General features: G+C 46.9%; 1 protein-coding gene across 6 annotated transcripts in view; it reads left to right on the top strand.

Moving 5' to 3' along the window:
- The window catches only part of FAM228B (family with sequence similarity 228 member B), a 41,025-nt gene that overhangs the window by 14,800 nt on the left and 11,945 nt on the right, over positions 1 to 14,280 (top strand). For 5 of the 6 annotated variants that reach the window (XM_048502118.1, XM_048502093.1, XM_048502077.1 and 2 more), the window contains exons 4-7: positions 7,278 to 7,382; positions 9,104 to 9,211; positions 10,309 to 10,383; positions 12,334 to 12,531. In XM_048502118.1, coding sequence (XP_048358075.1) covers positions 7,278 to 7,382; positions 9,104 to 9,211; positions 10,309 to 10,383; positions 12,334 to 12,531 — 486 coding nt within the window. The remainder of the gene's footprint in view (positions 1 to 7,277; positions 7,383 to 9,103; positions 9,212 to 10,308; positions 10,384 to 12,333; positions 12,532 to 14,280) is intronic. The other variant, XM_048502110.1, reaches the window with a different exon arrangement.

The following is a 14,280-nucleotide window of genomic DNA, read 5'->3' as shown; positions in this document are numbered from 1 at the left end:
GAGATTCAATTCTCTTTTGCAAAAGTTGTTCCTGTTGGAGTTCAGTGCACATTATGTATATGAATTGTCTCTTTCCCCACATTGGCTTTCTGCAAGGGGCCTTCTGTTTGTCCTGAAACTCCCCTTGGATGATTGGAAAAACCTTGCAAGCAAAATATACCATCAGGTGGAGGCTGCCCCAGTCTTTCCCCTCTTCTGTTTATGTCAGTGGTTTGTTTCAGGCTGCTTGGGTAGGTCAGGAAAAGAACTGTCCCGACCTCTCTGTCTTCCCCTTCAGGCGTCGGCCCCTCCACAATTGTGACTCCCTGTTTCTTGTTACATGACTCTGATCTCACATGTCCCTTTCACATGTTTGCATGTTTGTGGGTTCCATGGTCAGCGGATCACAGGTCAGGGTTTTTTAATTTATTATATATTTTTATTTTATTTATTAAATTTTAGCCCTCCTTTTAGTCATTCACCCAAGGGTCTTGCGGCAACTTACAACATTAAAATAGTATGAATGAGTTAAAAAACAATGTCAAAGCAGATAACAAATATAAAATATTAACATTAAAATATTAAACTATTGAAATATGTAGCTTGCGCCATCCCACTAATAAAACACCACAGAAGCCAACCTAAACCATTTTGCCTTGCGTGCCTGCAGAAACTAAACAAGTCCGGCAGGGCGGGCACTGGTGTCATCAGAGAGTCCATTCCACAGTGTAGGGGAAGGTCCTTCTCCTGGAGTGGTTGAATACCATTATTTTACCCCACATGGGCAATCTGAAGGCAAGAAAGAATGTGAAGAGACAGAAGAGAAACTATCAAGAGTTTTTTTTAGAGTTTGGATTTATATCCCCCCCTTTCTCTCCTGTAGGAGACTCAAAGGGGCTTACAATCTCCTTACCCTTCCCCCCTCACAACAAACACCCTGTGAGGTAGGTGGGGCTGAGAGAGCTCCAAGAAGCTATGACTAGCCCAAGGTCACCCAGCTGGTGTGTGAATTCCCCAGATAAGCCTCCACAGCTCAGGCCGCAGAGCAGAGAATCAAACCCAGTTCCTCCAGATTAGATACATGAGCTCTTAACCTCCTACGCCACTGCTGCATCCTAGTTTGTGACTAGGATGGAGGCAAATAATGTTTGCTTTTTTTCAAGAATTGCTGAATTGGAAATGGAATTTCTATCTGTGTAGACTCATCCAAATTTGAGAAGCTTGTTTTTACAGAGTTTGTATTGATTCAGTAACCTGCAGGACTTGTTTGGACAGAGATCTTTCCCCTCTCTACCCCCAGAGATGAAACCCTCAAGTACATGTCCAGTCAGTGGCGTTCCTGCCTAGGGACAGGGGGTAGCCTATGACCCCGGGCGCCCCCCATTTGGTCACATGGGGGGGCACCAACATTTCAGGGTCGTTGTGTTTTTTTAATTTTTAAGTGTTTTTTTCACGTTCTGGCATGCAGGGGGCGCATTTTTAAGGCTAGAGGCACCAAAATTTCAGGGTACCATTTAGGTACTGTCCTGATGATACCACCCGAATTTGGTGATGTTTGGTTCAGGGGAAGAAAAGTTACGGACACCCAAAGGGGGTGCCCCCATCCCCATTGTTTTCAATGGGAGCTAACCTGAGATGGGGGGTACCCATTTGAGGGACCATAACTTTGGTCCCTTTGAACATAACTTCACCAAACTTGGGTGGCATCATAAGAATAGTTAACGTATGATACCCTGAAATGTTGGTGTCACTAGCTTTAAAAATACATTCCTTTCAGGCACCCCAAGAAATTTGCCCAAGATTCTTTGTTTTGCAGTGACTTCAGCCGGTGCTCCATTTCAGCCAACGTGATGGGAATTTCTGAGTGTGTAGTCAGGCTGTGCATCGTTTTTGAAGACAGAGGCACCAGGACTTTCAAAGGAATTGGCTCCAGGAAGCCCTCCTGGTAATAGCATCCAGGTTTGGGAGACCTTAGCTTCTGGGGGTTCCAATGGGTTTGCTATGGGCCCCCAAAAAAGGCTTATTTTGTTTCCGCTGTTCTGTACATGAAGCCTGTGGGCTGGGAGTTCTCTCAGAACTCTCTCTCAACTCCTCTCTCCCTCACAAGACTTCCAGAAGCAAAGCTCACCAAGCTTCGGATGCTATTACTCAAGTTCTCTTGGAGGGCCACCTTGAAAGTCCTAGCGCCTCTATCTTCAAAAATGTAGCAGCCAGTGCTTAACCCACACTCGAGACATTACCCCAAGAATCCTGCCAGGCTCTTTCAGCAAGTTCCCCCGTGGTGGGGAATTACTTTTCCCACCGTAGACTTTCAATGGGGCTGTCTGTTATGCCCAGCTGTGTGGTAGAGGTTTCAACAGGAGGCACTGGGTGGTAGGGGATCTTGCCTCTGGGTGGGGCATTTGCTGTAGCTGCTGGTGTGCCAGGTGCTCGAGGTGAAAGGAATCCAGCCAACTTGCTGCTAAAATGTGTGTGGAAAGGAGGAAAAATGCTGTGGGGCACTCCGAGTTGGAGAAGGTGAACCTGACGCCTATGCAGCATCTCACGACTCATCACAGAGCAAACTTTAGCAAAGTTGGCTGGTTCCCTTTCAGGAGACCTTCCGCTCACACCAAATGCAGCTCCTGCAGGGAAATAAGTGCCCCCGCCCCAGAGAAAGACCACTGCCACAGTGCCTTCTGTTGAAACCTCTACCACAGAGCTGGGCATAACAGAAAGCTCCCTATTGAAGAAATCTCATGGTGGAAAAATATTTTTTCCCACCACAGAACTTGCTGGAAAAGCCTGGCAGATTCTTCTGGGGAATTTCTGGAGTGTGTAAGCAGTTACCACACATTTTTTGGAAGATAGAGGCTTAAGACTTTCCAAGGTGGCTTCCAAAGATAGCACCGCAAAGCTTGGTAGGAACTTTGCTTTCTTGGGGGTGGTGGGTGGAGGTGCTGAGAAGTTCTGAGAGAACTCAGCCAGCAGGTTTCATGTGCAGGAGCAGGGAAACAAAATAAGCCTTTTGGGGGCCCATAAAATTGGACCCTCAGAAGCAAAGGTCTCTAAGCCTGGATGCTATTACCAGGAGGGCTTCCTGGAGCCACCTTGAAAGTCTGGTGCCTCTATCTTCAAAAATGTGCAGCCTGCCTCAGAAATTCCTCATTGGCTACAATGGAGCAAAGTCCCTGCAAAACAAAGAATCTTGGGCAAATTTCTTGTGGTTCCTGGAAGGGATGTATTTTTAAAGCTAGTGACACCAACATTTCAGGGTATCATTTCAGGGTATCATATCCCGCTTGCGAGGGCGGGAACTATTCTTATGATGCCACCCAAGTTTGGTGAAGTTAGGTTCAGGAGGACCAAAGTTATGGTCCCTCAAATGGGTAGCCCCCATCTCAGGTTAGCTCCCACTGAAAACAATGGGGATGGGGGCATTCCATTTGGGCGTCCATAACTTTTCTTCCCCTGAACCAGACATCGCCAAACTCGGGTGGTATCATCAGGGCAGTCTCTGGATGATGCCCTGAAATCATGGTGCCGCTAGCTTTAAAAATGCACTCCCTGCAGGCCAAAAAACCACCCAAAATACCCCCCAAAAGCCCAAATACCTTGCATTCGCATTTGTTCATATTTGGGCAGGACATAATCGGACAATTTTTGTCCGAATGTGCCCAAATTTGCCCAGATTCTGGCCGAACCTGCTATTTGTTTCATTTTATTTATTTTATTTTATTTTATTTTATTAGATTTTTATACCGCCCCATCCCCGAAGGGCTCTGGGCGGTGCACAACATAAGAACATAAGAACATAAGAACAAGCCAGCTGGATCAGACCAAAGTCCATCTAGTCCAGCTCTCTGCTACTCGCAGTGGCCCACCAGGTGCCTTTGGGAGCTCACATGTAGGATGTGAACGCAATGGCCTTCTGCGGCTGTTGCTCCCGATCACCTGGTCTGCTAAGGCATTTGCAATCTCAGATCAAGGAGGATCAAGATTGGTAGCCATAAATTGACTTCTCCTCCATAAATCTGTCCAAGCCCCTTTTAAAGCTATCCAGGTTAGTGGCCATCACCACCTCCTGTGGCAGCATATTCCAAACACCAATCACACGTTGCGTGAAGAAGTGTTTCCTTTTATTAGTCCTAATTCTTCCCCCCAGCATTTTCAATGAATGCCCCCTGGTTCTAGTATGTGAGAAAGAGAGAAAAATTTCTCTCTGTCAACATTTTCTACCCCATGCATAATTTTGTAGACTTCAATCATATCCCCCCTCAGCCATCTCCTCTCCAAACTAAAGAGTCCCAAACGCTGCAGCCTCTCCTCATAGGGAAGGTGCTCCAGTCCCTCAATCATCCTTGTTGCCCTTCTCTGCACTTTTTCTATTTCCTCAATATCCTTTTTGAGATGCGGCGACCAGAACTGAACACAGTACTCCAAGTGCGGTCGCACCACTGCTTTATATAAGGGCATGACAATCTTTGCAGTTTTATTATCAATTCCTTTTCTAATGATCCCCAGCATAGAGTTTGCCTTTTTTACAGCTGCCATGCATTGAGTTGACATTCCCATGGAACTATCAACTAAGACGCCTAAATCCCTTTCCTGGTCTGTGACTGATAGCACTGACCCCTGTAGCGTGTATGTGAAGTTTGGATTTTTTGCCCCTATGTGCATCACTGTACATTTTGCTAACATATAAAATACAATATATATAACATATAAAATACAATATAAAATAATAACATATAAAAGCAGCGATAAAAATTTCCAATTCTTATTCCAAATTTAAAAGCCCCAAATTTGAATTTAAATTTAAGTGTAAGGTGGTGTCCAGCAATCCAATAACATAAAGTCCCTCCCTCCCCACGGAAAGGGAGGCATGGTGAGTCTCATTAGATGGTTAATGGCCCAGGTGTTAAGGGCCGGGGGGGGGGGGGCACCATTAGCGGCTGGTTCCTCCAAAGGCCCGGCGGAACAGCTCTGTCTTACAGGCCCTGCGGAACTCCCCAAGGTCCCGCAGGGCCCGGACAGCTGGTGGGAGACCGTTCCACCAGGCTGGGGCCAAGGCTGTAAAGGTCCTGGCCCGTGTGGAGGCCGGCCGCATCATCGAGGGGCCAGGGACTGCCAGTAGGTTGGCCTCCGCCGAACGGAGAGGCCGTGCAGGGACGTATGGGGTAATACGATGGTCCCAGGCCGCGAATGGCCTTAAAGGTCAACACCAACACCTTGAAGATGATCTGGAACTCTACTGGAAGCTAGTGCAACTGCCGCAGTACAGGCTGGATGTGTTCCCAGGAGGCGCTGCCTGTTAGAAGGCGCGCAGCTGCACGCTGAACCAGTTTTAATGTCCGGATCAAACGCAAGGGAAGGCCCGCGTAGAGCGAGTTACAATAGTCTAATCTGGAGATGACCGTTGCATGGATCACAGAGGCTAGATCCGTTCGGGAGAGGAAGGGGGCCAGTCGCCGGGCCTGACAAAGATGGAAAAAGGCAGCCCGGGTTGTGGGCCACCTGGGTCTCCATTGAGAGATTCAAATCCAGGTGGACCCTCAGGCTGCGGACGGAGGGGGTTGGCGCCAATGTGACCCCCTCCCACACTGGCGGCTGGAAGGTCCGAATCTCAGAATCTCCAACCCTCAAAAGTGATGCTGTTTCAGGGTGGGGGAGAATCCACCCCCAAACAGCATCACTTTCAATTTTGTTTTAACCGGGGACCCCAGATTCTCCCTTTAAGGTAGATTTAAAAGAAGAATCTGAGCTCCCTAGTTTAAACACCATTGAAAGTGATGCTGTTTGGGGGTGGATTCCACTGGAGGTGTCTTGTGAGAGATGATGCTGACATTTGTTTGGTAAATGTTTTGCTGGGGGTGATTTGTGAGAGATTTACATGCTTAATACCCACTTGCACTGGCTTGGAATTGTTTCTCAGGATAACAAACTACCTCATAGGGTCGTTGTGATTAGGAAATTAGGAAAAGAGTTGGTGGGGAGAGAGCCATATATGTTTTGCTGGGAGAGGGAGGTGTTTTGTGAGCTGGTACAAAAAATCATTGTTTGGTCATGGTGGAGGAGGGTGGCCACCCATACGCCGGGCGGGGCGGGGGGGGGCGTCAAACTCAGGTTTTGTCCCCAGGCGCCAGTTTGCCCAGGTATGCCCCTGTGTCCAGTTACCATCTTCAAATTTCTTACCTTGACCGTGTGTTTAAATGGAAGCTTTCTCCATTTCCATTGCAATACGCCATTTTCTCTTTGATGGAATACACTGCCAGTTTACAACAGTTTAAGGCAAAACAGAAGTTACAAATGATTGAGCCAGATGGAATTGAGAACTGGTGCCATCTTATGATGTAACACTGGAATAGTTCTTTTCTGTTGCACAAGATCCAACTGCTGCTGCCTCATAGGCTACCAGAGAAACAGACACATCAACAGTGCATGGTTTGGTACTTTGTCAAGTTGATGTCTTGTCAAGCTGTGAGCTGATACCATTCTGTATCTAATAGTTTGCTAAACAATTGGTATTTATTAGTCTAAAGGGTCTTCCAAATGGGCTATTGGCTCTGAGTTCAATGGTTTTGGGCAGTGCCCCCCCCCCCCCTGGTGCTTCCCTACAGCATTATGATGCATTTGTGCTCCTCTAAGGGTTTCCTTGGCAAAATTTTTGCTCAGTCCTTCTCAAACCCACTTTGCATTGAAATTTTTGGAAAGATGTCAGTAAATGCTGGATGCCCGGGGTGTAGGATTTTCTGACCCATATAGCAGCTGTTTTCCCTGACACTGCCTCCCCCTGCCATCAGGGAGCCTTTAAAAAAAAAAAACAGACGCAAGAAAATTGTTATATTAGTATGATGATTGAATTAGCATGTTCCTATATTCTCTGAATCCCTAGCTTTCTTTTTTTTTAAGTATCTAGCCTCTTCTCTTGTGGAGGTATAAAGGGAAAAGGCACATCTCTGCAAAGGAATGAGTTAGACAAACTTTTTTTTTTGCTGAAAGCCGAAAATTTGGAGAATCTGTTATTCCTGTCACTATCACAGTATATTGTCATAATGATAGTCTTGTGTGCCAATTCTTTTTTTTTTAATTGTAAAATGCCTGGTGGCCCCAGGAGGGAGCAGTGGCCACTTCTGGGGGATGGGGCAGGGTACATGCTTGGAAACAGGCCCCATGGGTGCCCTGTGGCTTGCTGTTCCTTATCTGCAGCCACCGCCACATGATGCTACCTCTGTGTGCATGACACAAAGTGTTTTATGTTGAAATTAATGCATTGCTGAGATCTGGGTTTTAAATGCATTTTAACAATCTTGCACTAGAGCTACATGGGATTGCCAAGGACGGAGAGTTCAGAGCTAGACTGGCTCATAAGACTTCGCTGTCCAAGGGCCCAGATGGAGAAGCCGGTTTCAGATCCAAAACAAGTGAGTGAGGTTCATAGGGGTTCTTCGAGTGAGAATATTTGGGCTGTCCACTCTGGTGTGCTGTGATGCTAATGTTGCAAGACTGTTAAAGCAACATGTCAAATTAGTTTAAGTGGGGTTGTTTCTTTTAACTTATTAGGGATGTCTGATGTAAACATATTCAGCAGAGTCCACATTCAGAGTTATCGTGATTATCTGCATTTCTTTTTCTTTTATCCAAGAAAAGCTCTATGATACATCCATCTTGAGCAATGAATAGTTGCTATTGATTACTTATCACCCAGTAGATAAAAGAGGTAAACATTTTTTTTACCTCCTAGAGATCTTTTTGGATCTCTGATATCAAGTAGAGGTCATAAGAATATATGTCAGAATGAGATAGTAAATTTGGTGGAACATAATGCCTCACCTACCTCACAAGGTCCTTTTGTGTGGGGGGTGGGGGGTGGGGGGTGGGGGATAGGCGATTGTAAGCCACTTTGAGAATTTTTGTGGTCAGGAGGATCGGGCCATGCACACCAGCACTCCTCCTCCTAACCTACTAAGAAAAGGGGGCAGATGGATTCTGAACAAGGTGAACATATGACTAAGGAGCTGGCCAGGAAGAACGCTCTCAACACCTTTTGGAAAATCAACAGGTAGGTATAGGAGGGAAGAGATTTCAGTGGGGGGAAACCAAAAAACTGTTCCACATGGACAAAAAAGACAGGTTCAACATGGACTAAAGGCAGAGTGTGGGATTATTTGTATTTCAAATGCTCAGGAAGGTTTCTATTGGAATCCTACCTGGAAGTTAGTATTTCAGGAGACCGACATATATTTGTGAACTTTTGTAGCTAAGTAGCTAAGAGACTGACGCACATATCCAGAGATTCCCGGTTCTGAGATCACCTCAGCAGTTATCCCGCTGCGTGACCTGAAGCCATCTCAGCATCACTTGCCCCACCCCAACCACACAGGGATCCTCTCCTTTACAAGGTCTTTGTAGGGATTACATCAGTTTAAAGTACGTGAAGTGTTTTGAATACTCAAAAGTACTGTGTAAATGCATATTATTCTTTTTGTTTAAATGTCTTGTTATTGAGCCATCAGCTGCATCTGTGACTGAAGTCTTACATTCTTCAAAAAGACGCCAAATAAAATCAAACCCTGCTGCCGAACAGGGCCTGGAGTGTTCCCAGGAGTTCAGTAGGCTGCTTCTAGTATTTTCCTTATCCATAATTGGTGGCATTTTACTTTTTTATTTATTTAAAACATTTACATACAGCTTTCCAGTATCTTTATATCTCCTTACCTCAGCGCAGTCTCATTTGGTCTTAAATTTATCTGGGTGAGTTTAAGAAATACCCAGTCAATCACTTGGTTCTGTACAACTGACACAGAAGACGAGACAGGTGCAATCTGGTTGTATTTAGTTGCTGCTTTCCAACTGTCACAATCCTATTATGGTAACCAAACTGCAAGGTGGGAAAGGACGTTATTCTTTCATGGTGCTCTCTCTGTGTGTGGAGAGGGATCTCACAGTCCTCTTGGCCTATGAAGGCAGGGGCACGTTCTGTTTAGTTGTTGCCTGCGTAGGACTGCAAGCAGAAGCATTGCCAGGATGTGGAGTCGCAGCCCACATAAACCTCTCTTTTTGGTGAATGGCAGGGAGGCGAATGCTGTCGTCTCATGTGAATTGTAGGATGCTTTCATTGCAATCCCCACTCCTCTTGTGTAAGTCTCTTCCAGCCGTCTCCCCGCTGAGCAAGACTGGAGGAAGCCATCTGCCACTGAGAGCAAAACCTTCCGGGAGCTGGCTGGCACAGAAGCATTTGTCTGCTATGCAGGTACCGATCAGTTTGGGGGTGAATCAGAAATGGAAACTCGCAAAGGAAGAGGCTTAAGAAAAGAGATACTGCTAGAAGGTGCAGAGGTCAAAATGTCTAACAGCGGCTTCAGATGTCACTTGCTCTTTGAGTTCCATGCAATTCATTGAATGTGGATTAGGTGCAACTAAGTTCCTGTCTGCTCTGCATGGGGGTTTTTTGCATGAGGAGGGGATGGCAGTTACTTTGTATAACTTCTTACAGGGCAGTAACTAGTTTGGCAAAGTAACAGATGCATGTAGCACTGAAAATAACTTGCAGTACAATCCTAAGAGCACTTTCCTGGGAGTCAGTCCCATGGAATAGACTTCAGCAGTATTCCAAACAGACCAGTTCCGTGCAGTCCTTAGCAGTGACAGTATTCTAAGTCGGCCAGAGCCAGGGGTCTTGGAGGGGCAGCCCTGCTTAGGACTGCACTATTAATGACTAAACAGAGACCCCTCTTCATTCTGGCATTTGGCCAGTAGTCGTTGCTTGTCCCTAAACTCTTGTTCTCAGTTGATTCTTGTACATCTAACTAGTTGCCCAGGTACAGTTTTCATGATATAAAGGAAGTTACCTACTAATTGTCTTTACATTATATCTGTGTGATATCTAGGAATTATACTGAAACTTTAATTATTTTAAACCAAGATTTGATCAGTCTTTTCCATACACTATGTTTACTTGGCTAAATTAATTTAATATGCATTGGATTGGCAATCCTGGCTGCTGAAGTTCTGACCCTTTGACAGGACATGTAGTAATGATACAGCTGTGCCCAACACTTATTAATGTGATGGTTTTATTCTGCTTTGCCTCCAGTTCTGTAGAGATGTTTGGTGGTATCCTGGACTAGGTGGCTTGTGTGGCCCCTTCCAGCTATGCTTCTTTGAGCTGGGCCCTGTGTTGTCCCCAGGAAAGCTTTGGCGGTTGCTTGCTTTTCCTTCTCTTCTTTGTTGCTCATGGAATCTATTCTGAGGTGGAGATCTGCACCCAAAACTAATTTTAATTAATGATATTGTTATTTAGCAATGCTACCTCACAGATGTTGCTGTTTTGGTTTTTTCTTAAATTAGGTTGTAGTTAGTGGACAACAGTGTGCGGGCGATTCCACCCAGTCCCTGCTGGAAAGAGAAAATTGCTTTGTCCGGGTAAGAAACACAACAGGGCTTCTGTTTGCTGCAGGTCTTTCTAACTGTAAAGGAAGACATGCAAGTTGGAAAACAGCTGGGTTTTCAAGAATGAATGTCGACATAGCTTGGTGTTTAAAGCCTTTTCTTTGGGTATGAGAAGTTTGTCGGGAGTTCTTGTTTTACTAAGGGCAACGCAAGAGGGAAGGTGGCACGGCCTAGCCCAATCTTGTCAGATTTTATAAGTTAAGTAGTGCCAGTACTGGGAAGGGAGGCCACCAAGGAAGACTCTACAGAGGAATGGAGTCATGGCTTATGGTCCTGCCACCACAAGGTGTATCCCAGTGGAGCACGAAATGTCTTCACATGTGCGACTCACATTTTATTCAGCTGAGCAGAGTGACAGGAGGCAGCAGCCCATCGATTGTCAATATATGGTATTAATTCACTAGCTGCTGAATCCCGTTATAATGAAGACATGATTGAATTTGGGGGGCAAGAATCAAGATGGGTTTTTGAAAATAATCAGAAGATGGATTTAAATTGTATGCACATTTATTTAAGGGTCATTTTTATGCTTATTTTTTTGCCCTTATTTAAGCTTATGGTTAAAAAAGACCCTTAAATAAATCAGCTGCCTCCTTGAGGGCCAGAGTGTTCTTAACTAGATAGGCAATGCAGCCGGATGTCTGTTGACTTCCCCTTGGCCTTGTTTCCTGCCTGCGTTTGTAGCGCTGCCCCTGTCTTCCTTGCCGCCTTGCCCTACCTCAGCCTTTGGGGCCCATCTACAAGTGGGTCTCCTTTCCTCCTGGCGCAGTTGGCCTGCTTGCATCTTTGGGCCCTCCCATGCCTTGTCTGCTCTGCAACAGGTGCTTGTGGCCCCGATTCAGTGCAGTCATTGACCTGTTACACCAGCTACTCAAAACTACCTCAGCAGATGTTGTGCAGCTCCTTGGACCATGTGGGCCTTGGCACTAAGTGTGATTAGACTGGATTTGGCTGCCTGGTCTCACCTGGAGCTTGTGGATCTTGCCCACACTGTGCTGAACAGAGCTGTACCAGGGGAAAAACCAGGGGCTACTCCTGTTCTGGGCACCCCCCACCCCTGTGCCCCCTTACCCCTCATGCTCCTCACTGCGCCCCCCGGTTGTGCCCCACTTACCTTAGCCGGCGGGTGTTTTGGAGGCGATGGTCCCGGCTCCTTCCCTGCTTGTCAGCAGGGAGGCTGGCGAGGGAGAGGGCTGCTAGGTGTGCGGCTGGGCCTGGCCCCACAAGCCGGCACAAACCCCTGACTCCGCGGCCTCACCCAGCCTCGTGCGCCAGTGCAATCCCCTGGCGGGGGAGAGGCCTCCTGGCTAAGCGGCTTGGCAAAAAAAAACCCATGTGATTGAAAGGCATGCTCCCCAGGACATGGGTTACCTCATGTCCCCATGGACAGTCCTCCCCTGGCGCTGAATCCAGATTGCATCCTTCCCTAGAAAAGGAGACCTGTGTCTGCATTGCCGCTAGTGAACTGTGTGGCCTGCCAGTGTGCTTTCGTTGCCTGATCCTTATCTTCCGGAAGATCTGAGGCTAAAATGCGTGTTTTGATATCATTGTGTTCCTCTTTAGCAGTCACCTGGATGGCCCAGGCTAGCTTGCTCTTGTCAGATGTCGAAAGTTAAGCAGGGTCCAACCTGGTTGATACTGGGATGGGAGACTGCCAAGTAAGTCCGGGGCGGCTGCCCAGAGACTGGCTGTGGCAAACCACCTCTGTTCATTTCTTGCCTTGAAAATCCAGTAGGGCCACCATAAATAGGCTGCCACTTGACCACACTTTCTTCCACCACTGCTGTTGCTGATCAGATATCACTTTGCTTATTTGGTAGACTCCTCTCCCATGCTTCTGCTGCGGTTCTGAAGTCTGGGGCTTGCTTTTACTGCTGAATGAGATGCCTGGCTGTGTTTAATAACTGTCTCTCTGTCAATCAGGAAGTAGACAGGTATTTGAAGCACAATGATTTCATAGCTCTAAGGAGGAAGGAAATGCAGTACAAGAAATGGTTTGAGAATGTTTCAAGCCCGCTTCTGCAGAAAATCCAGGACAAAGTGGACAGCCAGTCAAGTGAAGAAATAGAGGAAAGAAAACGAAAACAGCTCTCTCTTTACTTGAACTACCAGAATAAGCAGGTATTGGGGAAGAAGCGCGGCTGTCGCTTGGGGAACTGCATCTGGGGGCTTGCAAGTAAAATGGTTGTGTGCCTCCTGCTATTTCAGTATCAACAGACTCGCTTAACTGGGCCTTCAGTTGTTGCCAGCACCTGTTCAGATGGATGAATGTCTCTCTGTGCCTGTGTTGTTTGTTGTCCCCAATGAGGATAAAAGTATAAAATAAAATTGTTTATATTTTCATCTACTATAGCGAGAGAAATGTTTCCCTCACTCCTTGGGATGCAGTGGCGCAGTGGCCGAGAGCAGATGTACTCTAGTCTGGAGGAACCCCACTCTGCCGCCTGAGCTGTGGAGGCTTATTTGGGGAATTCAGATTAGCCTGTGCACTCCCACACACGCCAGTTCTTCTGAGCTCTCAGCCCCACCCACCTCACAGGGTGTTTGTTGTGAGGGGGGGAAGGGAAAGGAGCTTGTAAGCCCCTTTGAGTCTCCTGACAGGAGAGAAAGGGGGAATATAAATCCAAAACTCTTCTTCTTCTTCTTGGTGTAATACTTGTGATTTAAAATGATCAGTGGAGGCTAAGCCTGTTGACTCTTAAGGCAGTTTAGGTTCACAGCTCCTGAGCAGAAAGGGTTGCCCTTCATCTGGGTTTGGATGTCATTGGGGATCCCTGGTCTAGCTTAATTCTCCTTTTAAGACTGTATAATGTCATCATTTCTGCAGAATGCTTCAGCATTACCAAGGTTTGAATAGACAATTTGAAGACTATATTTCTGTTTTCCCAAAAGCAACGAAAATAGCTTTTCCAATGTATTGTCGAAGGCTTTCACGGCCGGAATCACTGGGGTGCTGTGGGGTTTCCGGGCTGCCTGGCCGTGTTCCAATAGCATTTTCTCCTGATGTTTCGCCTGCATCCCTGGCTGGCATCTTCAGAGGATCTTCTGTGAAGATGGCAGCGACAGATGCAAGCAAAATGTCAGGAGAAAATGCTACTGGTACATGGCCAGTCGTCCCGGAAACCCCACAGCACCCCACAGCTTTTTTCCTGCTGCACAGAGTTTGGCTATAATTTGTCCCAAAGATGGGATGGGCGCCAGATTCCTCGGCAGCCGTTCTGTCATGTCCTGGTGTGGGCAGGGCAGGGGGCTGTCGCTCTCAGCTCTTGCTTCTTCCCAGCCACTGGCGATTTCTAGCACAGCTAATTTCCATATTCCAAAAGGAGGGAGGAACCTGTTGGTATGGTCAGCCCGTGTCTGGTTTGAGCCTGCCTTGTCTCCTGCTTGGAACGTGCTTGGAACTTTCTCTCCTCTTCCCCCCTCCCTCTGAATTGCTGGGGTTGGTCACACTTTCTCACTCTTGGTACTTTTGCTTCCCAGACAATAATGCCTGATCAGCTCATGAGACACCTGCTGTTGTAGTTCTTGCAGTATTGGGGCATGTAGGTTGTTCTGACCCTGGGGAAGGCTGCCTTATCTCTGGACTGTGGGATTGGTAAGGGACCATCCCCCCCTTTGGGAACGGGTAGTCAGGCATGGTGTTGTGTGCCATGGGGCATGACGTGGGGTGTTTCCCTGCTTGGTGCGGTGGTTAAGAGCAGGTACACTCTAATCTGGGGAACTTGGTTGATTCCCCGCTCTGCCACTTGAGCTGTGTAGGCTTATCTGGTTCACCAGATTAGCTTGTGAACTCCAACACATGCCAGCTGGGTGACCTTGGATTAGTCACAGGAGCTCTCTCAGCCCCACCCACCTGACAGGGTGTTTGTT

The sequence above is a fragment of the Sphaerodactylus townsendi genome, linkage group LG01, assembly GCF_021028975.2.
Source record: "Sphaerodactylus townsendi isolate TG3544 linkage group LG01, MPM_Stown_v2.3, whole genome shotgun sequence".
NCBI classification, from domain to species: Eukaryota; Metazoa; Chordata; class Lepidosauria; order Squamata; family Sphaerodactylidae; genus Sphaerodactylus; species Sphaerodactylus townsendi.
The sequence above is the reverse complement of the archived record's forward strand: the minus strand, read 5'-3'. Positions and strand labels throughout refer to the sequence as shown.